Genomic DNA, 25245 nt, shown 5'->3' with positions numbered 1-25245 from the left:
AGGGATTCAGGTGAGAAACATACAAGCAGTGAGTGAGAAGGCATTTCTCTCCAAAAGAGTCTGCCAACCGATTCCTAAAGAAGTTAACGGTCTGTCCTAAATAATGTTTTTGTTGGCAGTAGGTAAGCCGTCCAACGATAGTTAGTTGAAATGGTTAGTAAGTGCTCAGAAGGCAAGGCTTTTCTTTTTGTTTGTTTACCAGACCGTTTAAATAAAAAGGACTATAATTTCTAAAAGGAATTCAACCTGGTGTGGTATTTTAAACCTTAAGACTGTGTGGTTACATGATCCCAGCTCACAATATATATATATGCAAATTAACAAGGGCATCACCCTTAACAGGTTGAATGCAGATTGACCTGTCAGATCTTAAGACTATCGCCTCCCAGTCGTTTTTTTTTTTTTTTTTGTAAAAGTTAGGTTTCATATGATAATTCCTTTTAAGAGTTTTTGTGTTCTTGATGTTTAAGTGGATGCAAGTCTCTTTTAATAAGGTTAATGTATGTTTCAACCAACAGTTGGTAATAGGGGACAGAAACTTACTCTTGGTTCTAACATTTACTTGGATAAATTTAGATTAGATTTAACAGCATGCTGACCGGTTTGTAATTGGGAGGATGCTGACGCTTATACTGTCTCAAACAACGGAGAGGAGACAAGATGGACGTGAGTGGAAGACTGTCACTGTGCGGTTCTGAATACAAGTGGTCTGGCTGGGTTGTGGGCACTTGGGAAGAGACAGTGTGTACGACATGGAGGATTGTCCCTCGGTCCGTAAGGGCTACTTGGACGTAGGTCTTTGTTAAAAGGTTAAACTCACAGAAGTATGTCCTAGCCTTGATCTCTACTATAAAAATCATAGCCGCGTGTGCGTAACAAGGAAAGGTTCGAGTGATGATTTATGATTTAAGTCTGAAAGTTCCACCACGTTACCAGTCTAGGCCACATTAAAGTGGACACATAATGGGAGTTCTGCCATAATAAAGGGGTCAATCTATTTATGGGTTTAGTTAAGGACGGTTTAGCAGCTGCCAAAGAGACTGTATGTAAGCAATCAGACTGCCCTCTTTCTCAGCCTTATCTAATAAGGCAAAGGCACCCAGAGCCCACTTATTTATACTGAATATTGCAGAGAGTGGTCCAAAACATCAGTGTACACAGATGAACTCCCAAAATAAAGAGCAGAGGGGGGATATATCTTGAAACTAAGAAGAGCCTCCATGCCTGGGATGCCAACATTATGTTGTTCTCCTTGACTATTGGTGACCTAAATTGTCTGAACAAGGATCCAGTGACAGAGCTGAGCCTTTCTGGGGACCATAGCCATCTGCTTTTGGCTCCTCTTTCCATTGTCTCTGGCAGCACAGAAGCGCACGACACCCAAGCACTCCCAGTTAACCAACCTTAGCCAAAGATTGATTGCACTGACTGTGTGGTAACAGCATGGGTTATCGGAGCCATCTCTACCAAACGACCCAGTCAGAGGCCGAACTCCTGTTGTTCTCTGTGATTTAGACTTGGCAACATGGAACCTGGGGTACCTATTTTTATTTATTGCAGCCTAGGGACAGGGCAAAAAAATGAGGTATCTCTTACAAGAAAAAAACTCTTCTTCCTGGAAGCAACTGAAAATTCCTCCTCCATAGGGGAGGAGGACAATCATCCTCTCTGACTTTAACATGAGACCCTGTTTTGAAAACCAGAGGCAGCCTCAGAATAGGTGTCCTCCATTTCCGAACTGAAGGAAAGTCTTGTGGATGCACGCAGTGTGACATGATACGTGTATGCAGCCACAAGCTGTTGAACAAATCTTTGATTTGCTGTAGTCTCCAGGAGGCTTGCCATCTATCACTAGCTGTGGCAAAGGCTTAATTTGCATTTTCTGCAGTTGATGTATGCAATGTCCACCAGACATCTATTCACTAAAGTTGCGGTTTCTGCTCCCACACTACGATGGGCCAACACCGACATGTTTCTCCAGCAAGAAGAGCTGAGAAAGCCACGTACAATTCACAGGAGACTGTGAAGAAAGCTCTCTGATTTACCTACACACTACACAAGGCAGCAGAAGCTCAAGGATGTACATACTGTATAGCGACTAGACCCCAGAAGCGCGCGTTAACGACCACTAGCGTACCAAGTCACTCAGGTTTACAGCAGGCGGGTAACGACAATCCCAGGGCAGCCATTTCAAATCTCGCGCAACAAAAAGCCGACCGCGCAGAGATGACGTCACGAGCTTCCTCGGCCGTGCACACAGACACCGGCAGGATGAGGCTGCACTGACTGATCAATCCAACACCCGTCATGCCCGAGGCGTGAGAGCCTCTGAGAGCAGGCAGGGCCCGTGACGTCACGGAAGAGGCGGGGCGATTCCATTTCATAGCGTTTGTCTCAGGAGCGCTATGGAGCAGCGGAGAAGAAAGGCACGGCGAGCGTAAAGTTTTACAAAGGAGCGTCCGTACGGGGAGTAAATGAATCGCTCGGCTGCTCGGGTAACGAAGTCGGGCATCTTCCCACCGGAGGCTGCTGATGATCAGCAGCGTGCCCTGAAGGAACTCAAGCTCCGTTAAGTCACTGTGCCATCTCCTATGTGTTGTGGGCACTCCTTCCCGTGCTGATTTCGCCCGCTAGCTTGAGCACAAGTTGGTTTCACATGGAGGCAGCTGCTACCGGCTCAGTCAAAGCCAGATCTGGCTCCAGGAGTGCTGGCAAAGGCAGCTGTGATGGAGGGGTGGCTAGCCCCAGCTCAGGTTGCCTTGGGCTATCAGTATGTGGCCAGAGCTCATCCCCTTGTTTAGAACTGCAATCTCAGTACAAGTTGGACGACTTTGATACCGTGGCTACTGTGGGTGAGTTGAGCTCTTTATATTGCCTTTGGAAGTGATCGCTCTGCTCATGCATTTATTCCATTATGGGTGGTTCACCGATCACAGATGTAAGAAAGCCCAACGTGACAACACCTGCCCATAGACACGGACCTGCTGTAGCTGAGCTCAGTAACTTTAGACTTTTATAGGCACATCCCATCCATGAGAAGAACATCATTCACATTAAAACAGGGCGGAGAGGGAGGCAAGGTACAAAGCATTTTGTAGATCTGTTTCCTGAATTACACAATATAACGTGTGTGTGTGTGTGTATATATAAAACACACAACGTCTGTATGAGTGATCATATGGAAAGAAAACAAAGACTGGGTATTCCATCAAGCCGTTTGTACCCCCACGTGCCATTAAAGGGTTAATGCTTCTGGGTATTGATACATCCACATCTGATTGTTCCAAATAAATGAATTTGGCTAACTTTGATCGCTGGTGGCTAGTGCAAAAGCCTGCACTTGGAATAAAGGAATGGGTTCTACATCATGACATGCACCTTCCACATCAAGCCTTACAGTGGCACAAGTGACAATGCCTGGCTTACCCCTGCTAGCATATCCCTATTGTCTTGTTTAAACTGCACATGGTGATACAATAAAGCCTTTCTCTTCTCCCTAACACACCTTTTGAGTATTTCACCTAAGGAACAAAGTACATTTTTTATTATTATTATTTATTTTTTTTGTAGATGACCTGATACATATAATTAGCTTTCATAGCTAGCCCAGAAACTGCTCATTATATCAACAAAACTGAAAGGCTTATGTCAGCCTTATCTGTAATCCTGTTAATACACATATCTAACCTACAAATGAGTAACGTTCTGTTTTAGTGGCCAAAAACCTTTAGCAGGTATTGTGTATCCCTTATCCTTCAAATCATGCCTATGCATTTTAATGAATGTGGGTCACTGAAATGCAATTTTATTCTAAAATACTTGACATTCCTAGTACAGGTTAAGGATTTTGAGGACAGAGGGTCAGCCCAAATACCTACTTTTGTAGGGTAAAAAAAGTGACTGTTTCTTTTTTCAGTCGACTGTAGTGAAAGTTTTCTACTGTCGTAAAATATACTTCTTTCAAAATGTAATTTACCCCTCTTTTTAAAGAAAAAAAAATGCTGTATGTTGTTAAAACACAAATGACACAAATTCGAAATGTGTAGAATTACAAGATTATTGATGTCCAGATTGAAGTGCAGTTTTTTTTTAACCTCCGTACAAAATCTCCATACAATACAGGTATATATCGGCTCATGAGGCACCCTGTGCAGATGGTCTGCAGGGACATTAGATGTGGTCTACTGAGACTTACAAAATGCTGAATATGTGTTCTTGACAAGTGCACAAGGTTGCAAATGATACTTCCCTCACGGAGAGAGCTGCCACATTGCAGATGATAAACATACCCAGAATAGTAGATGTGTAGGTCAACCTAAATAGTGCAGATGCTGTTCTTGGTGGTCCTTGAGTCCCCTTTGGGGACAATGAGGTCAAGCGTTTCTATTAGACATATTTTTGCTGCACTACTGAATTGGCACATGACGTTGTGTATCATTATTGGTAATCATGAGGATTCCAGCTCTCCATCGATTAGCAGGTGGATCTTGCACTAGAATCACAATTTTCTTTGTTCGAAAACCAGATTAACTGCATTTTCATTCCCCATTTATCTACTCAGGAGAACCTAGTTAGATAATGTATGTCACTGAGCTGGGATTAAGAGCTTCTAGAATCCAATGACACCAGCTTGTACCTTTTTGGAAAGTAAATGGGACCCACCTCTGTACCTTGCTTTTACAGTATTGACCGATTTTCATTTATTTTAAGCAGATGTTGAAAAATTGAGTTATGGAAGAAACTCAACAGTTGTCATCCAAAGTATCTTATGAGTGGATGGATTTCTTTACCACTAGGGCCCAGTTTAGGTAACAGAATACTTGAATGTCATGGAACAGCTGCAAGAGGAAAGAGAGGAAAAAGAAACATGGGGAAGTTATATTTATGGGGAAGTTGTAAATTTTTCTCATCAAAAATAAGTGAGCAAGGTTCTCCTTTTTTTCTTTCAAATCAGCACTTGGCTAAGTTACGAAAAGTCACACGACCTGTTCTGAACGTTTACTTGCCTAATATCAGTCAGGAAGAGTTTGCAATACCACAACCACGACTTCCGTGTTTCTTATTTTAGAAAATTGTAATTAGGCAGTTGTATTTGTTTTCACTCCCATGATATGGAAATAGACCAGGAATAATTAGAGTATTTTGTTGCTTAAGGGTGGATTGCATATCTTATTAGGATACAATTTTAATAAGGTATCTTATTACCGGTTAGTGCACGGTATGTCATTGTAAGTGTCGGAGAACCCGGTTGTAAGGAAAGAATTCTAGACTGGCCTATAAAGGCTACTAACCAATTGTAACATTTTAATATTATTTTTACAAATACATATTATGGAGTAACATCCGTTACGGAAAAACATATTTTGGAAGAAGAAAGTCATATAGATTTTAAAAAATTATGGCAATTTGGAGAAACAATGTGAATTCTCATCACCTAGTAATTGAATTAAGAAAAATAGAGATGTATTGCTGTAGGAGTGACTTATAAGCCTTTGGCCAACTACAACAGTGAAAGACAACAGTGTCTTTCAAATAAGCATGTAGTAGAGGGGGAAGTGTCATTGTTTTGACATCTCTAAAGACACAAAATGCTTAGAGTACTTCCGTACAGATAACTGGGAAGTAGCACTGGATGGGTGGATCTTCTCAAATAATTGATCATGATGGTAGGGCTCGTGAGATTGAGACACATCCAAGGTTCCAGGTAGACACGTCTTCTAAAATATTACTGCTGTCACCTAACTTTCTTCACCAGTCACAGTTGGTGCAAAGCCAGGGGCATGCATCGATTCCATATTTTGATGAACATTAATATCTAACACAATTACAGAATACTACACCACATTTTACCCTCGACCAAGGAGACAATGATCCCCACATGAAATTATTCTTAGTTATTATTAAAAAAAGTGTTTTTTTTATTTTGTGAAATATATTGGGGGGGGGGACTGCTGTTGTATAGTGCATGTAGTGGCTTTTGTTGTATTTTCCTGATAAGCCTGGCACACTTGAGAAGTGTACAGATCTGAGTCCTTTTCCCATTGAACAGTGTTCCAAATCAGCACATAGAAAGGATTTCGTGATGGCGTTGGCTTGTTTTGTTTACTAATGCTTGTCTTGGCAAGTCGTTCCGGCGTACAATAAAAGTTCTGGGCTGGAGAATTAAAGCAACACACACTGTCTTCCTAACGTGTTGTAGATGGATACAATGTTCTAATAATAATAATAGTTTGACACTCCTTTTTGTTTTTGTAAAGCAGTTCAATAAGTCGGGGACAATAATGTTAAACGGTTTCTTACACTAGGTATTTCGGCTTTTAAGTTTTTTTGACGGTAACCGTATATAATGATCATTTAAATGAGACCAATATGAAGGGGCCATAGTTTCATAGCTTCGCTGTACACTTATATTCCGGAATATTGCTTTAACCGTTCATTCTAGTTTCCCTTGTTCTGAAAACTGGCCTGATGGTGAATTTTGCACTTGCTAAAGTGGCTGTTAATGTTTGGCTCTATGCCGTCTGTTAGTATTGAGCTCTTGTGTAATTGTTTGATATTCCAGATCCCTTAAAATGTAATTTTAAACTGAAAGTTTAAACATTCTTATCCTTCTAGACTTCATATTGTAGGATCGTAAATATTATCTAGGCTAGCCACTAAACTATTGTAATCGGCATGAGTTCTGATGGCAGGAAGGGATATGGGTGTTTAATTGTGAAATTGTGAATGTGTAATCAATTGGAAGAATACCATACAATACATAGGCAGATATTTAGTATTGTTTTTATAACCCTCTTGCGAGTGTCTTGCTTCAGAGGCATGTTTCTTGTCTGCTGTTGTCAAATATTTAGAATCATTGACATATTTTTATATTGTGATTGTCATTTCATGGTAAACATAGAATATGAGGCTTAGTCATTTTCTTACTAATGAGCGTCTTTTACTTTATTTTGGAAAACAACGTTTTCATTTTGTGTAAAGAGGAATAAAAGGATCATCTGGATGAGTTAATTTCTTTATGCTGGTAAATCCCTATGCTTTTAACATTAGTAATTATATGTGTATCCTAATCACTCGGTTCTTCCAAATTCATGCCATCAGATTTTTGTTTGTGCTTAACAAAGTGGATCATTTTTTAAGGACTTTGACAATACCCACTATTCTGTTTTATTTTTTTTATTTTTTTTGGAAAAGTGATCAAACCAACATAACAAATGACCTAGTGCCAGGGGGTCATCTGGGATCTGAAGTTCCGCTGCTGGCTGCATTACCTGTGGGCTGTCTGTCTGGTTGTGCCTTCCTGCAGCCCTTGGAATAAAAAGCTTATGGGTCTTTGTTGGGCTTACCCACATGAAAGTCATTATGGCACCAGCATCCTCATTATCTCCCTGTATAGGTTTGCCCTTTGCCACACTCCATAGACAGATCAATTTGTTCTTCTTTGGTGTTTATATAGCTACCTTGCATTTCTGAGTTGTCTTTGCGTACACATTTATGCACCTTTTTATTTTTTTTGCTGAGTTCCAGTTGTTGTGGTGTCTTCTAGTCCCTGTATTCCTTCTTTAACTGGCTGTTTATGGGCCTGTCTTTGTTCCTATACTTGGCACCCTTACCCAGCTAGTCTAACTCCATAGTGTGCTGTGCCCATGTTGTTCCCGAACTACTGGTGTGGTGACCATGTGTTTGTGGCTTTCCTGGCCATATACTGGCTGCATGGAAGGTCTATGAATTCCATACCCTTTGGGAACAATGTGGCTCGTGGGCCAGTTGAAGGGATCCTCTTATCTTCCATGACTGGTCCAGAGCGCTGTAAAATCAATGGAGGCCTGTGCAGTTCTGGTGTGACCATCTTGACACCCTGAGGCTAAGCTCTGCTAGTAGACTTTTTTTTAGGTATGGTGGGCTGCTGATCCTGCCCTGAGCATACCCTCCCGATGTGACTAGTTGCAGGTGTAGTCACAAACCCCCATGACAGATGTCCTGATGTGGACACCAGGGGACATGGATTGGGTTCCACCTCTGAAGTCTGCCATTCTTGACCCCAGAAATCACCATTCTTGTTGAAGCATATGAAAGGGAATACAATCTGAATGCACAGTTGTTTTAATATTGTAGTCCCCTTTACTATGCCACTGCATAGTGTTTCTGTTTGAAATACTATTCATGAGGCTAAACCTCCTATTTTTGCCTCAGTTGTATGGGATATGTCTGTAAGGGATGTGTAAAGGATGCCTGTCGATTTATCGAAACACAGCTCGGTTCCTTGTCTGATGCATTGTCAGTTTTTTCTTCTTCTTCATTGATAGAGACATACACATAAGGTGTTTAGGCGTATAAATGTAAGGATTTAAAGGCATATCAGTAGTTTAGCTGTTTTCCTGTGAGTGTACAATCTGGGGACATATAGAGCTATACCGATTTTCCTTTTTAATACTGCAGTTATTTCGATCTATCCACACATCTAGGGAATTAAATTCTTTGCATCCTAGTGCTCTGGGATCTGCATTTGATTATGTTGGCTAAATCTGCTGAAAGATTCATAAGGAAAACTTTTTTTTATGTCGAAATGCAAATGAGCGAAGAGTAAAATCCCGGAAGGTAGAATTATTTGGTCACTTTTTATCTTAACATATTCCATAACATTTGATTTTGAGAAAAATTGTCGTTGGATAAAAATAATTTGCCCAAAGCTTTTAATTTGCAGCAGAACTCTATTAACCCTCGCTAGTCAAACACCCTATCGAGTGGTTTAGTCACGTAATAATAGCTGTAGGTTACTTCAAAGAGGTTCACGCTCAAAGTAAATCATCTGGAGATAAAGGGTAAATGGAGATCAGATTTAAAGAAGTACTTAATTATTATGTTTAAGTTTCTAAATCCTGTGACTTCTTAATTTTATGTAGGCATTTCGTATGATGGACTGATAAAGAATTCCTACGGCAGGCAGTATGGGGACATAAAAAAAAATAAACAAGCTGGGAGTAGAATGAGGCAGTGAGAACAGAGGTGAGATGTAGGTCACTGTGGGATCAAGAGTATTTTGAATCTGGAACATACAGTTTATAATTGTGAAGGTCTGCATTTGTATTTTTTTTTCTCCAGCACCATCCAGCTGTGTTAGTGTATTTTTGACAGTAATGGACATAATCTGTATGTCTGTAGATGACATTGGAGACATTTAGGGTAAAAATGCAGTTTAGGAGTGTAACATCGAGAATTGTTTTAAAGGGACAGGCTCACCAATAGAAGAAGTACTTCAACATGCATTCTTTAAAATGGAACAAATTGGAAGCGGCAGCTCCCACCTTGGATGTGGTTTGGTGATTTGAGCCACTGATTAAAACATATGATCAGTGGCAGTTAAGTGCTTCTGTGGAAATCGGTGGGAACATTTTTAATGCGTGCGCACAGGGGGCCTCTTAGTCATTAGTCTCTCCCGCATTGTTTGCCAAGTCAGAGCTGACCGATGGTAAGTTAAAGGACATATGAGTGTTTTAGGTTTGTTGTATCTCCAGTCTCTCTCCTGTGTTTCAGCTTGATCTTCTGTGCAGGGACTTTAGTGAACTGAAGAAGGAACTCTACTGCTTTAGTGATTTAACTCGTTTCTGAAGGAGCATCATGATGTATCTCCATTCACATAGGCTCCCAATGTGGCAGATCTGGAGCTCACTCCAACATGTCACCTTCTGTTTCATTTCCACTCACCTTCCTACCAGATTGTAAATGTATGAAGTACTTCATGAGAAGGCTGCCTGTGATGTTAGACTGTCCCTTTAGCAACCCTACAGAAAAGTGTAAATCTTATGCCTTACTTTCGCCAGCTTTCACGACAAAGCGTACACATTCCTCAGCTATCGAAAAGGGCAATTTCCAGATCACCTTGTACGGCGGTGTCTTCATTTGTGTTGCAAAAATAGAACACGCAAATAAAATTATATTAATCATTTCCTATATGATAAGAAATAAGTGAGCCATTTCACCATGATTACGTAATAGGTGATTTGATGCAGGCAAATATACAAAATGAAACCCTAACCTGAAGTATTTAAGGCCATGAACTGGGGAAACTGCCTTCAACTTAGTTTTTTTCACAATTTACTAAAACTGTTTTTCACTTCCTTAGTTTCTGGTCACAACAAATGTAAACAACCTTTCGTGTTTCACAACTTTTTACAGCATTAAAGTTGATCACACAATTAAATATTTCCACAGAAATGCCAGAACTAAACATACAGTGATCAGATTCCTCCATTTTCCATGGACAATGTCTTGGTTTATAACTCTGTACCTTATCAATGTTTCCAGAATGTCCCCTAAGTCACAAATTTCCAGGTATTTTACTTTTCTAATCTTCTTCTAATGCCATAAACATGTCTGCCACTACAAAGCCTTTCAAACAATCCAGACATTTTATTGGAGATCACCCAATTAGTAATATAGAAATGTGAAAAAGTTGCGTATCTAAACATAAATTTAAGTTTAATTGTGTTTCAAAAGCATATCTACCCCACATCCACATAACTAGGGTTACTCATATCACTGCATAAAAAAAGAACCCTCATTTTGCTTAAATTCAATCATCAATTCCATGCTTCGAGGGCTGCAAAAGGGCCATGGTTTCTGGATGTTAAAGCTTGAACACAGACCTCTCAATTACAAAAAAATCATTGGGCCTGTTTTCAGGCAAGAAATATACAGAATTCCCTGGAGGTGTTGGGTTGAGCAGCCTTGCTTTACATGGGTGATGGGGTACAGATATATTCTTTGAGATTGATAAAATATAAAAGAAGTGTCCACTTTTGGCTGCTTTGGCACATGCGTGCGGGGGGTCCTCCTGGAACCCTTGTGTGAACTGTTGCTGGCTGGCAGTGACAATAGGCATGGCAGTGGCAAGCACGATATGTGTTTGGCCAGACCCATCTCCAGCAAGCCAAGGATCTGGATTCTGGTCAACCTCTCCATGCATTTGCACAGGAACAAAATAATAATTTATAGAAGACATACCTATTTGTTACGGTACATGCGATGGTTGAAGTGTTCCTTTAAATTATATTTACATACTCTGCAGGTTGAGGGGTTTTACATTTCCATTTACAAATGGACTTGTGTAATTGTCCTCGTTGACTTTATTCTGTAACAGTCTTAGTCTAACCTTTTCCTTTGATGCAAAGATTAGTCCTCCCTATTATGAGGTATTTGGTTACATATTTCTCTTTATGTAACTGTTATAAACAGTGTATAGTTTTTTATTTTTATGTAATGTCAATTTCCATTAGTAATTTCAAGGTGTTTTATGTTTTGCGTGGTGCAATATATAATCATATGTCTTTTTAAACACACGTAAAGTGTGATATCACACGGTGGGCAACTTAAGATCTTATACACTTGCAAAGTAAACAGACAAAATGTAGAAGGAAGCCTTCCCATTACATTAATGTTCCTGTATTATAGTCAACATTAAGTTCAGTGGTTTTCTTTCCTAATGTAATATCTCTGATGTCGTGAGAACTTGGCAGTTCTGTATGAAACTCTGTCTCTCAGGGGCTCCAGGTTAGTGTCCTCAATCTCTGAGTAGAGGAGCGATGCTCACTACTGATAGTAAAACTTTTTTTTCCTGCCAAATTAATCAGTTTATAAAAACAATGAGTGAAGAATAAGCAGTTTATTAACACAAGTTGACAAGTGCTACCTAGAAGTTCCATTAATGAACAATAATATGCCCATGTTGAGTCTATATTGTCAATTATTTTTGGGTCTTGTTTTTTTTAAATTGTGGAAGGGTGACATACCTTGCATTGTCATTATACGTAGGCTGCTTTGCTATGTACATGTTTAGGACCTAGAACAGGCCTCCATGTAACTAGCTTTACAATATAAAACCACAGCAGTCAAACATGGCCCTATAATGCTCCTTACTTTGCTCGGGCCTTAGGCAGTAGCCTACAATGCCTTGGTTATTAGGGATGTGTATTTTAAACTGTTTGTGTGAAATTCAGGTGCTTCTCGAGAGCACACATGTCAAACAGGATCTTGCAGCACACAGATAGGAAATGAGGGGCTGCTTTAGATGGTTTGGAATTCAACCGCTACCTTTCTATTACAGTCACTCTTACGAGATTAAAATCATGCAAACAGGATATGACAACATGTTTACAGGAGGCATGGTTTGTCAAGCGTATAATCCTCTACCTTCGTAAAAATGCTGCTCATCTCAGATTGCTACATTATCTCAGGGCTGTCCTTTGGTTAATTATTACTGCATTCTGTTACCTACGGTAGTTAATGCTGCTGGGCAATCGCTGAGTGTCCACTTGTGTCATCTAATAGAGTGGCATTCCACCGACTATAAGTAGCAGCCATGGAATGTGCGGCATGCTGTTGGTGTGTTTCCCATCTAGTTATTTAACATAGTAAATAGGGTCTAAACAGTCACTAAAGCACTTTGATGTTGCTACTACTTTGATCGTGTGTATTTATAGAGTAGGTGCGATGTGTCTTAAAATGTCATTTTCTAGTATGGTAGATCACTCTGTAAAAAAGACATTTGGTCAATATTCATGCGTAGTCTGGTATGTTGATTTTGTTTTCATTTCATCTTAACCTTTTCTTCCTTACACTATTAAAATGTAGTGGAAAGCTGCTTTTTAATAATTTTTATTTTTATACCACTATTCAGTATTAAACATCCTCCTTGATATCCGTGCGAAGGGTGGTCGCTGTACATGGATTTCTTACATTCCCCCTGTTTATTGTTATTTACCATAAATATGTGCCATGTCCATTCCCTTACCATTCATATCTCATTCAATGAGTGAAGGAAGATATGTACAAAAGAATATCATAAAATAGGATCTATGGCTGTCTTACACCTTATTCATCTGTCAAATCCCTTCTTCAATATCTGCATGTGTTCGTCTTACTTTGCATACAGCTTTTTGGGGAAGATAAACATAAAACAAAAAAAGGAGGTAAAAACAAAAGTAGTCATTTTGACATAAGTACTATAGAAAAGTAAACATTTTACAACAAGAATCTGAATCTATTGACCATTTGTGTTCTGTTTCTTCAGTTTTTCTCTGCTTATAACAGGGGTGTCCAAGTTTTTTCTGCAGTGGGCCACTTCATCAGAATTGTATACGTGCTCGGGCCGCACTCATTTTTCACTGTGACAAAAAATATTGTCTTTAATAAAATATGCAGATTAAAATACAGTAACATGACACAAAACCTTTACTCTTCCTCTCACTGATTTCTGGCCCTAGAAAGTTTTGCGACTACAAATTCAGGATTCCCTAGATTTATTCTAGGGATGAACTAAAATGAAAATTCTGGACCAAAACATTCAGGGTTCACTTAGCCAAAACCGAAAATGACCCCCACCTTTTAAAAATAATAATAAAAACTCACATTTTTAATAAAAGTAGGTAACACACAATTGGACAAAATTAGCAAAATGACTTGGCATGATAGGAGTGTGATTGCTAACAGCAATCACACTCCTATCATACCCAGGCAACCAGTAAATGCTGGTACCTAGGCATGATGGGACTGTGCTCGCTGTGATTGCTGTTAGCAATCACACTCCTATCATGCCAAGTCAGCCAGTACATGCTGGTACAGGGTGGCTGTAAGTGATGTGCAGACCCCATACTGCTGGCAGCATCACTACACAAGGGGGGCAGCTAGCTTGGTCTCAGCATGTACTGGCTGACTTGGCATGATAGGAGTGTGATTGCTAACAGTAGTCACAGTCCCATCATGCCTAGGTTCCAGCACTTACACAACCATCCAGTAAATGCTGGAACCTAGGCATGATGGGACTGTGATTGCTGTTAGCAATCACACTCCTATCATGCCAAGTCAGCCAATACACGCTGGTACAGGGTGGCTGTAAGTGATGTGCAGACCCCATACTGCTGGCAGCCTCAATACACAAGGGGGGCAGCTAGCCAGGTTTCAGCATGTACTGGCTGACTTGGCATGATAGGAGTGTGATTGCTAACAGCAATCACAGCCCCATCATGCCTAGGTTCCAGCACTTACACATCCATCCAGTAAATGCTGGAACCTAGGCATTATGGGACTGTGATTGCTGTTAGCAATCACACTCCTATCATGCCAAGTCAGCCAGTACATGCTGGTACAGGGTGGCTGTAAGTGCAGACCCCATACTGCTGGCAGCATCACTACACAAGGGGGGCAGCTGGCCAGGTTTCAGCATGTACTGGCTGACTTGGCATGATAGGAGTGTGATTGCTAACAGCAATCACAGTCCCATCATGCCTAGGTTCCAGCACTTACACATCCATGCTATCACACACACACTCATTTATTCATATAATCATTCATTCACAGATTCATTCCCTCACACACACTCATTCAAACACCCTCCCCACCCCCTTACCTGCACTGCAGCTCCTCGATGCCGCTCACAGACTTCAGCAGGGGGCGCGGCCTCCCTCTGCATTCTCTGCTAAAGCACAGAGGAAGTAGGATGTCACGTGAACTCCGCTTCCTCTGTGCAGTCCAGAAGATCCTCCCACAAGTAAGTAGCAGGGCTTGAGGTGCGGCTCGCGTAAGATCGGTTGCCCTGGCTGCACCTCGAGGGCCGCATGTTGGACGCCCCTGGCTTATAACATACTTTATACATGTATCTTCCACTTTTTAAGGCTTTTAACAGTCCTTCATCTTTCCTAATTTAATCTGCCCACGTTTTCTGTAAAAAATCACTTATTTGTAAACAAAATTAAACTGTAGTGGCAGAGCAATACATTTTGTAAGCTCGTTTGAGCAGGGCCCTCCACACCTGTTGTCTGTTAGTCAATTTGTTATATTACATGCTACTTGTTATGTCCTGTCCACCCATTGTACAGTGCTACGGAATTTGATGGTGCTATATAAAACAATAAATAATAATCATTTCTGAGATGGAATTTGAGAAATGCTTATTTGAGCAAACTATGCCTACTTCTGGCATATCTGGAATATTATTGTAATTAAAGTTGTAGTTGCTTGGAAATTTTGAACTGAGGGTCTTATTACAGAAATTGTCTCTTATTGCCATGTCCCTCAAGATTTTGTTTAAACCTTGTTGGATATATTCTTTTCTTTACTAAAAAACTTGCAGTTTTGATATCAGATTTTAGTCCAACGCCTTAAAGTACATTAACGTACGAATACTATCGTATTTGTGCCTGCTAGAAATTCTTATATTGCATAATTTTCTTGTTCAATGAAGTGTTATTTTACCCAAAAAAATGGTTCCATACCTTCTATATTAAGTGAGAAAAAAAAGGAAATCTTTGATATTTCCCAATAGAAAATGTTATCATTGTAAATGTACCTCCTAGAAGGCGAGTTATGAAGTGGCGATTGTTTACTTGAAAATGACTCGTATACACATCTTTCGTGATTTTTCCAAACATACACTAATAATTTCCACTACCATTGATATGTATTGTCTACATGGTATGTGAATACCTTCTCAGACCATTCCGCTCCCCTACTTAACCTAAAAGTATTATATTCCGGGGGAGTATATAATTCTTAGTCAATGTCTTTTTAGACCCAAGAGGTAACGCAAACTGCGTAGTAGGGTCAAGCTCTCTAGACCAATTTACTTTCTCATCGCCATTTATAGTTATACTCCAACCCCCCCCCAAAAAAATTATTTTATATTATATTCACAGGACCCAGATTTATCGGTTTCTTTAGTCCAACTAAATGTTGGGTCCTATCGTAACATTACTTTTGTTTCTTAAAGTTAATCGTTACATCATAATAATAATAAAAATTACCCTTTCAATTTACCAAAACACACACGATGATTGAAAAGTTTGATTTTCTCTTTTTATCATCATTATCATCATGTCTGAAAACCTTGAGTATTGCTGGTCATGTTATGAGTTTGTTGTTGAATCGTTTTTTATTGTTTTATATAGTGCCATCAAATTCCGTAGCGCTGTACAATGGGTGGACAGGACATAACAAGTAGTATAAAACATAACAATTTGACTTAGAGGCAAGAATGGAGAGCTTACAATCTAGAGTCTGCAAATCTTCCGTAGAGCAGTCCATCATCCATATCGTCACCATCAGTACTGCTAGAATAGAAACATGCAATGTTTTAATAAAAATGCAGGTGTATCCTCTTTAAAACATGGTTTTTAAAAATGTCTCTTGCCAAAGAAAAATTTATCCTGGCGCATATTCTAGGTTTGAAAATTATGACACATGGATAACTAGATAGAACATATGGAACTTTTCTAAAGTACTTTGCTTAGTTGTCTGACTAAGTATTTCCGAAAACGCGCCCTCCTCCGCATATTACGATCTGTGAAAAATCGGAGGTCTAATAGGCTTGGCTTCCACAATAAAGGGGGACGTGTAAAGTCTTGGTGGGAGGAAGATATTTTGTCATATCAGAAAAGGTCAACAGCTGTCCTTTCAAATGACACAAATATAAAATGAAAATAATATGCTACAAGACCCATGCAGTAAAGTATTGACTCTTAATGAGGATGTATAATCCTGCATATCCTATGAAGATGTGGTTAGATGGCTGCTCCTGTACTATGCGCATAAGCTGCCTTTCTAATACATATGTTGCTTATTTTAATCAACAAACTCATGGGATTCATTAGTGTAATAAATGGTAAAATCAGATTGGGGAAAATCTGGGGAGATCTCTTTTTTTTTTTTTTTTTTTTTTTTTTTTTATTAATACCTAGCGTTAAGGAAAATCATGGATCCACACGCAGCACGTGTAGGTGACGGTACACAGCATGTAGGTTTGGTGGATTTCTATTGGTTAGTAGTGAGACACTAGGTGGTTTGTGTTGCTTTTGTCATGGTTTGGCACTGGTTGTTTTCACCATACACCTGGTTTTTGTAGTAACGGAGCCGCAGTACAGAAATATGTTTCTAGTTGCAGTCGTGATGGACTCCCTGAGAGTACCAGTATGTAGGGGATATGTAACTGGCCTTCTAAGCCCACTTTACTTGCTATGTACCCTGCCTGGAACTCTGGGGCTTAATGTTATGAATTACAGAATGACAAATGTTCATATTCTGCTGGGTAACAGAAACATATTTTTGGTCCTTTGATTACTTTGATTGTATAGATGAAGTACCGGTATGTCTTCAAGGGTCACACATGCACAGTCCTCAGGTCTTTTCTGTAGTTTTGTTTGGAGTTCAGATGGTGTATTTACAAGGTTTAAAATAAACAAAACAAAGCTCTTATGAGTGTGCTATAAAAATGTCACACCTGACAGCTACCAGGTGGCTAAATCAACGTAAGGACAAATAGAATAAGTTAATGCACAAGCCCAGGGTTTCGGCAAAACCAAGGTGCCTTCTAATGCAGGTTTCCCTTGCCTACATTATTTGGTCATTGGCCTTGTCTTGTATTCAGGATAACCTTATGCCAGTCTCATGCACTTATTTGCCTCGTTCTCAATAAGTAAAACTTATCTACATTACAGCGAAGCCTCTGATCTTGTTTTAAACCTTGGAATGGGCTACAAGACCATCGCCAAGCAGCTTTGTGAGAAGGTGACAACAATTGGTGGGATTATTCGCAAATGGAAGAAACACAAAATAACGGTCAATCTCCCTCGGTCTGGGGCTCCATGCAAGATCTCACCTTGTGGAGTTTCAATGGTCATGAGAACAGTGAGGAATCGGCCCAGAACTACACGGGAGGATCAATGATCTCAAGACAGCTGGGACCATAGTCACCAAGAAAACAATTGGTAACATACTAGGCCATGAAGGACTGAAAGCCTGCAGCGCCTGCTCAAGAAAGCACATGCACAGGCCCGTATGAAGTTTGCCAATGAACATCTGAATGATTCAGAGGTGTTGGGGTTGGGTGAAAGTGTTGGGGTCAGATGAGACCAAAATCAAGCTCTTTGGCATCAACTCAACTCGCTGTTTTTGGAAAAGGAGGAATGCTGCCCATGACACCAAGAACACCATCCCCACCGTCAAACATAGGGGCGTTTTTCTGCTAAGGGGACAGGACAACTTCACTGCATCAAAGGGGATGGGGCCATGTAGCGTCAACTCTGGAGAACATCCTTCCTTCAGCCAAGGCGTTGAAAATGGGACGTGGATGGGTATTCCAGCATAACAATGACCCAAAACACACGGCCAAGGCAACAAAAGAATGGCTCAAGAAGAAGCACATTGGGGTCCTGGAGTGGCCTAGCCAGTCTCCAGAACTTATTCCCATAGAAAATCTGTGGAGGGAGCTGAAGGTTCAAGTTGCCAAACGTCGGCCTAGAAACCTTTAATGACATGGGGAGGACCTGCAAAGAGACCTGCAAACACAATCCCTCCTGAGATGTATGCAAACCTGGTGGCCAACTACAAGAAATGTCTGAGCTCTGTGATTGCCAACAAGGGTTTTGCCACCAAGTACTAAGTCATGTTTTGCAAAGGGGTCAAATACTTATTTCACAAATAAGTTCTAAATTAATTTGAAATATGTACTGGATTTTTGTTGTTCTGTCTCTCACTGTTGAAATAAACCTACCATGAAAATTATACACTGATCATGTCTTTGTCAGTGGGCAAACCTAAAAAATCAGCAGGGGATCAAATATTTTTTTCCTTCACTGTGTGTGTGTATATAATATGTGTCTAATTTTGTATTATTCTACATATATATAATATTAGTATATGCGCTGACACGGTAGTCAGTAACACCAAACCTTCCTTACTGCCATGTGAACGTTGCTGACATTCAGCACTTCAACACTTGAAATGCTCTGGGGAATAGCACTTAAAATGACTCTGTGTTTGCCACCTGGCTCCCAAGCCTGGCACTGCCTGCTCTTCGTCTTTCTTAACCAAGCGGGAGTGTGAAAAGTTAGTGACCTTTCCATTTGCACTAATTGTTTGTTTATTGTACAAAGACCAATTATTTCATCTGATTTTAAATTGCACTGGTATAGGTGGTTTTTCCTCTCTTGGCAGATATGTTATAACGTGATAACGTTTGAAACTTTGAGGGGAAAAAACAATTTGCTGCATAAAGATATTTACCAATTCTTTGACAAAGAAGAGATTTATTAATAGTGGACCTTTCTGGGAAACGTAATTATAGATTACAAACAAGAGGCAGTAGTGATAACGGGTACTATACTTCACAGGCTCGTTCGATAATATTTGTTAAACATTATGTTAACTTGACAGCCGGATTAGCGTCCTCTCACATAAAAGTAACTCTGTCGCATGCCTCCCATAACTTGTCGCTGAGTTGTCGGTACACTTGCACAAATTTCCTAACGGCAAATTAGCAAATGATGAAACTAATAGACCCAAGATGCGGAACGGTAGACTGGGTATTCCATTTTTAGATTCTGTCCCCAGTGGAATTACACGAAGATTGCAATTATTTCAGTGACATAATTTACAAGAGGACTCTATGTTGTTAACCTCTTTAGTTCTAGAGGAACCTTCTGCATATTAAAGGGAATCTCCTATGTTGTGTCTTATTCAATTGTTAGTATAGGCTTTTTAATTTTTTTATTAACTTTTTTTGATGGATGCTTTTTTTTGTTAAATTAATAGTTCACCAGTTTTAAAGTAAAAAAAAAAAAAAAAAAAAAAAAAGATATGCTTTCAGGTCCTCACTACCTCACAATGTTGTAGGATGCTTTCCAGTGTCTTGATGTGTCCTGCTCCTCTTGGGTTGCTTATGTGGTGCACGACCAGATGTGGCACCGCTGTGGGTGTGTGGTTGCCAAGAGAAAGCAGAAAAATGATTGTCGTCTTGGGTCATTGGAAAACCCCTTGATGGGATGTCACTTAGTGTTTATATCAGCTGTTACATGTTACAGATAATTTGATAATTGCAATGACATTTTAATGTTATGGAGTGTGTTCCCTCACATTATTCCATTTAGCATTTCATTTCTATGGGATATCACTTGTGTAACATAGCCAACATATGAGTTTGCAAAACGATTTAAATCCTTTTTCATGAGCAGTGGTATACTCATGTGCATCCTCTACTCCTGATTCATTGACCGCTACTTTATACTTTATAAATGTACAAAAACATCTTGGACTGGACTGACCTGCCACCATAGGCCACAAAACACCTCTGTTTCTGACATACAAAAAAAAAACATATGCACATTTTTCTTTATTTAAAATAATTTAATGAACAGACTGGGTGTTAAACACGAACAGCATAATAAAAACTTAAAATTTACATTAACGTATGTTATGTACTCTGTACACGCAACACTTTTATCCCTTATCGCATTGGCATTTCTCTAATTGCCTTCTTATTTTACTATGACATAATAAAAGCTATATTTTAAAGGAATGAGAACCCAAACATAATATTTCTCAAACTAGGTTTTAACTAAAAAAGTTTACATGTAAATATTTACTAGTAAAACATTTTTTTTCATATTGAATAAAAACTGATTGAGAAAAATGCATTTTTTGTTTTTATATTCTTTTATTTGCCACTCTGCCCCCTGATATGCTTCATACCCTGATATGCCTTATACCCCCCAGACTTGTCCCCCGTGCTCCAGACTCCCTGGTGTCTAGTGGGGGCAGCTGATGAACGTCTGCGCAATGTGCGTAGACGAACTGCTGCTGGAGCTTCTATGACTGAGCACCAGAAGGTCATGTGACGCCAGTGTTCCATCATAGAAGCCCCAGTGTAAGTGGAGGGCAGTAGCGGAGGTTGACTGAGTGCATAGCACAGACGTTCACTGGCTGCCGGAGAGGCGAATCCAGGTCCCCTGCGGGGGTTCTGGATCTTAGTGTTAAAGTCCGACCTCTATTTGATGTTGGATTATTAGACGAGGGGTATTTTTCAGATTCAACTAATCGATAATGAAAATTGTTGACTATTTTCATTATCTATTTCTTGTTGCAGCCCCTAATATATTAAAGTGCACCTCCGAGCTGTAGCAGAACACTTCCTCTATAGTCTGCCGATTCACACAGCTGGTTGGCTACTTGAAGCAGCCAATCAGCGGCAAGAAAGCACTCTTTTCTCATTAGACCCTCACCCCTGGAGCACTTGCTGACCCAGCACTGGTGCTGACTGGATGTGATAAACTGGGTAGGGGAAGAGGCAAATGCATATGAAAGGATTCTATGTGTCCTTTTATCATCCCTTTCACTTACAGTAACTATCCCCCTTCTCCCGCCTATAAGAAGTTACTTGAATTGCAACAGTTATTTTGGAAACTGATGCATTTTTTGTTTAACTCCACCAAAAGATTTCCTTAGATCTTTAGATAGACGTAAAGTACCCCTAAAAAGCTATGCAACGTGTGCCTAAAGACACAGGTAGCTTGGAACAATGGTACCCATGATACTTGCCAAACCTTTGGATTGCAGAGTATCTTGGGAATTGTGGTATAGATTTGTTGGACATCTACCCCTGCCTAAAAAGGATCCAACCTATTCTCAGTGAAAAGGATCAATGCAAAATCAAACATGGACCCAAAATGGAAATGATGGCCACATGCCTATCGAAAAGGAAATACGACTTTGCTTTATGAATTAATACTAAAATGATCCTGTTTTATTTTTGAAGCACTCATAGACAAAGGCAGGAATGTGTTGGCTAATACCTTTTCTATAGAATCTGTTTGAATATAGTATGTGTACTGTGAATTAGGTATGTATATATAGGAAAAAGATTGATATTTACCTCTGCGTATAAACTTTAGCTGATTTTTATGGTGACACATTAGTAAGCTACCTGTCTAGTTTATGGATTCTGTTTTCTCATGATAAGAGTCGTGCATACTTTTATGGCACACACGTGTCACACGCAGTTCGCTTTGACGTCATAACCTTGCCAATATACATCACAGTGTGATTTATTGTATTGAAAATTGTCATATTTTTGGCATATAGTTAAATTATTATTCAGCTTTTGTGATAAGAGGAGAATTGATTCTGAAAAAGGTATGATTTTTTTTTTTTTTACATGGATTTGGTGTGGTTCCATTTACCTGGCACTTGGGTTCCAATAACAATCCCCTTAAAAGTCCACATAACGTCATTTTAGAGGGCAGAAACGTGGCCATGCTTTGACTATGGTAGGGGTATCTCAGTACCCCTTGTTTTTACATTTTTTTGAATGCAGTTTGAGTCATGTCATAAACTGACACTCCATCTATCATGCGCCCTTTAACGCATACAGTAGTGTAGTAGCCCTTTTGGGTTTCCCCGGTAGTTCCCCTTGCAAATGCAAGGAGAGATTCTTCAGCAGTATCCCTTCTATGCATTGGACCCTTTACCTACCCCTAGATACTCCTGCCATTTCATTTGCTTACTGCTAGTCGGCTTCAGTGCTACCATGTGCAGAAAGTGCCAATTGCTGCAAAAATGGGACCAGCTCTGGAGGTTGCATATAAAGCATTTACAATGCGCTTTAATGTGCATTCTTGGTTCAGGAGACTAGTCTTATTAAGGGTTACATTTTTGTATTCTGTCTGTTACAATCTTTTTCCCTTTGTAAAAATGCATTACTGTGCGCACTGGCATCTTTTCTACATAAATGGATATCATTGTTTGTGTGCCCTTCTTATCAATCTATACAGCTGCTACCAGCTAATCATAGAGAGCAGCTTTTGAAACAAAAGAACCTTCTTTATAAAAAAAAATAAAAAAAATAAACAACAAACGTTAACACTTTACATGTATCTGTGTATATTGTCTTTAGAGAGCTAAGTAGGAGCTGTGTTGGATAAACCTCCCAACTCCTTTAACCACAGAGTATTATTGTACTAATGATATCTGCAAATATGGTGTTTCTTTTCTCAATTTCAATGGCTGATAGCAAAAAAGAGTTGCACATTACTTGTAGGTGTATGCTACAAGCCACCAAACATTAGTAATGAAGGGGAAGATCAGCTGCTATTTCAAACTGAAAAGGCTGCGAATAGGAATGAAGTTTTAATCATGGGAGATTTTAATTACCCAGATATAGATTGGAATAGTAGAACTAGTTCCACTAATGGCAGCAAGTTTCTGAACTTGCTTAATGACCAATTTATGTCACAATTAGTAGAGACTACATCACACGTTTGTGTGCAGTTGACACACTGGATGTCCTCTGTGTTAGCTGCCCTCAGTAAAGCAGTGGGATACAGCAGTTTTTCTTGACGGACCAGATTCATTTAGTGAACTATTGACTTGTGGGAGGGTGTGTAAAATACATATATTTTTCAGTATTTAGTATGGAGTCTTGTGTAGAATGTCAACATATGCCTTACATGGAAATAAAGGAGACCTTGACACTTGTTTCAGCTCATCAACTTAAGTTATTCTGAACCTTTTCCTCAGGACATGTGCCAGAATATGTACAAAAACATATGACTTAACAATAGTCATTTTAGAGTCTTGGTGAATTGATACCTAGTGGTCTGGACAGTCAATGTGGTAATGCTCACTGAGAACCCCCATGGCTTGAGATTCTTTGGCACGTTGCAGATGTTGATGCACACTCATGGCAACAGACCCACTGTAAAGCTTATTGTAACCAACTATATGTTTTGAATAGAACAGTTTAAAACATTTTTTTCCACCATAAGATGACTGTCATCTTTAGATGATGATGTACACTTCAAGATTGCATTACGGGCGTAACCTTCTTGAGGTGGAGCTTTGACTTTGAAGACATTCTGTTAACAGGATGTAAAACCTGGGAAGCCATTTCCCACGCATCTCTCTATGAATAAGCAATCTTCTAATAAAGGGAGTTCCCTCTTTACTCTTTAACAAAAAAGTAATTTAAAGTAAGTTTATATACCTGGTAACATGTATTTGTTATTTGATGACAATTGTTGAATGATTATACATACATATAGTTCACATCCAAATTATTTAATGTGTTACCCCCTGTAACAATACTACACATTCCCATATCATGACATGATCCATAGAAAAATAAAATGTGATGCTGCTTCACAAAGATGTGATCCAAGCACATTTTCATTTTCATTATGACGTTGAGGGATGTGGGTTCCTAACGGCATATACACCTTCTGGCCTTTACACAGCTTAAAATGGGGCATTGGCTTAGCCAAGGTCTTAATACATTTGTCTAAAATGACTTCTTTTGATCCTCCCCACATGGTTAGGGTTTACAAAATTGACAAAAGGACCTGATGTGTTAAAGGCACGCAATATATTATTCCTAAAGCATTCCCTGAGGGAGATATGAAGCTCATATTAATAGAATGGAATGTACAAGTAGCTTCTATGTTGTTTTAACGCGTGGAGAAAATTTTTTATATATATATATATATATATATATATATATATATATATATATATATATATATATATATATATAAATACAAATACAATTCAGTGCTTCCCCATAGATATATTTAGAGTGGTAGAAGATTTAAACATTTTTATATATATATATATATAATTTTTTTATTATTATTATTATTTTTATTATTATTTTGGTTCATGGACGCAATGAACAAGAAAATCTATTGTTAGAATATTTAAAACAAATTGAGACTTAGGAGACCCCAGTGGCTTCTTGTCATGGTCTGTTTATCCCCATACCAGTCAAAGGAACAGCCAAACAGGTAGGGATACATCATAGGTTGCCATGACAATAAGACCACTTTAGAAAAGTTGCACCAGAGTTGAATTGCTCGTTATGTATAGCTGTACAATTTGTATGGTGGAAGCAAACGTATATTTGTTTGTTTTCTATTTGTATAGTTGCCGATTGTATTTTATTTATCAACTAAACATTCTTACGGGATATGCACAAAATTCATGGCATTCATGGTTTTGTGACTCTCACATCTTGAGAGGTCTAGTAATGTGTCTTTAATTAGATTGCGCGGAGCTTATAAAACTTTAATAGGTTGCATAGCAGCTTTCAGTTTTGAAGTACTGTAAAAACAATGTTGTTTACAGGTTTAGTCATGTTAGGCTTGTGTGCTTGGGGAATTTATCACATGTTTAATTTCTCCAGGGATCAAACTCCTTTTTAAATACATTATCAAGGACGCTAAGCAGAAGATGTCTTCTAATATGGACGTCTTTCAATCTTTATTGGTTTGCCTCCGACTAGATTTTGTCATAAAGGGGAAGTTGCCTAAAAGTATGTATTGTAGGGGATCTTAAATAATGTTGTTTTTTTAGAATTCACATTTCTTTGTGCTTGTGTCACATGCTTTTGTATTGTATGCCCTCATACATGCCTACCATCAGTTTGTT

The 25245-nt window shown here is 39.2% G+C and overlaps 1 protein-coding gene across 1 annotated transcript in view; it reads left to right on the top strand.

The window, feature by feature from the left end:
- The first annotated feature begins 2264 nt into the window (after positions 1–2264).
- PRKX (protein kinase cAMP-dependent X-linked catalytic subunit) overlaps positions 2265–25245 on the top strand; it is a 47659-nt gene continuing 24678 nt past the window's right edge. The window contains exon 1 of the mRNA XM_053457381.1: positions 2265–2852. Within this exon, the coding sequence (XP_053313356.1) occupies positions 2657–2852 (196 nt within the window). The 5' untranslated portion in view covers positions 2265–2656. The remainder of the gene's footprint in view (positions 2853–25245) is intronic.

The sequence above is a fragment of the Spea bombifrons genome, chromosome 2 (genome assembly GCF_027358695.1).
Source record: "Spea bombifrons isolate aSpeBom1 chromosome 2, aSpeBom1.2.pri, whole genome shotgun sequence".
In the NCBI taxonomy this organism is placed as follows: domain Eukaryota; kingdom Metazoa; phylum Chordata; class Amphibia; order Anura; family Pelobatidae; genus Spea; species Spea bombifrons.
This window is presented reverse-complemented; position numbering and strand designations above follow the sequence as displayed.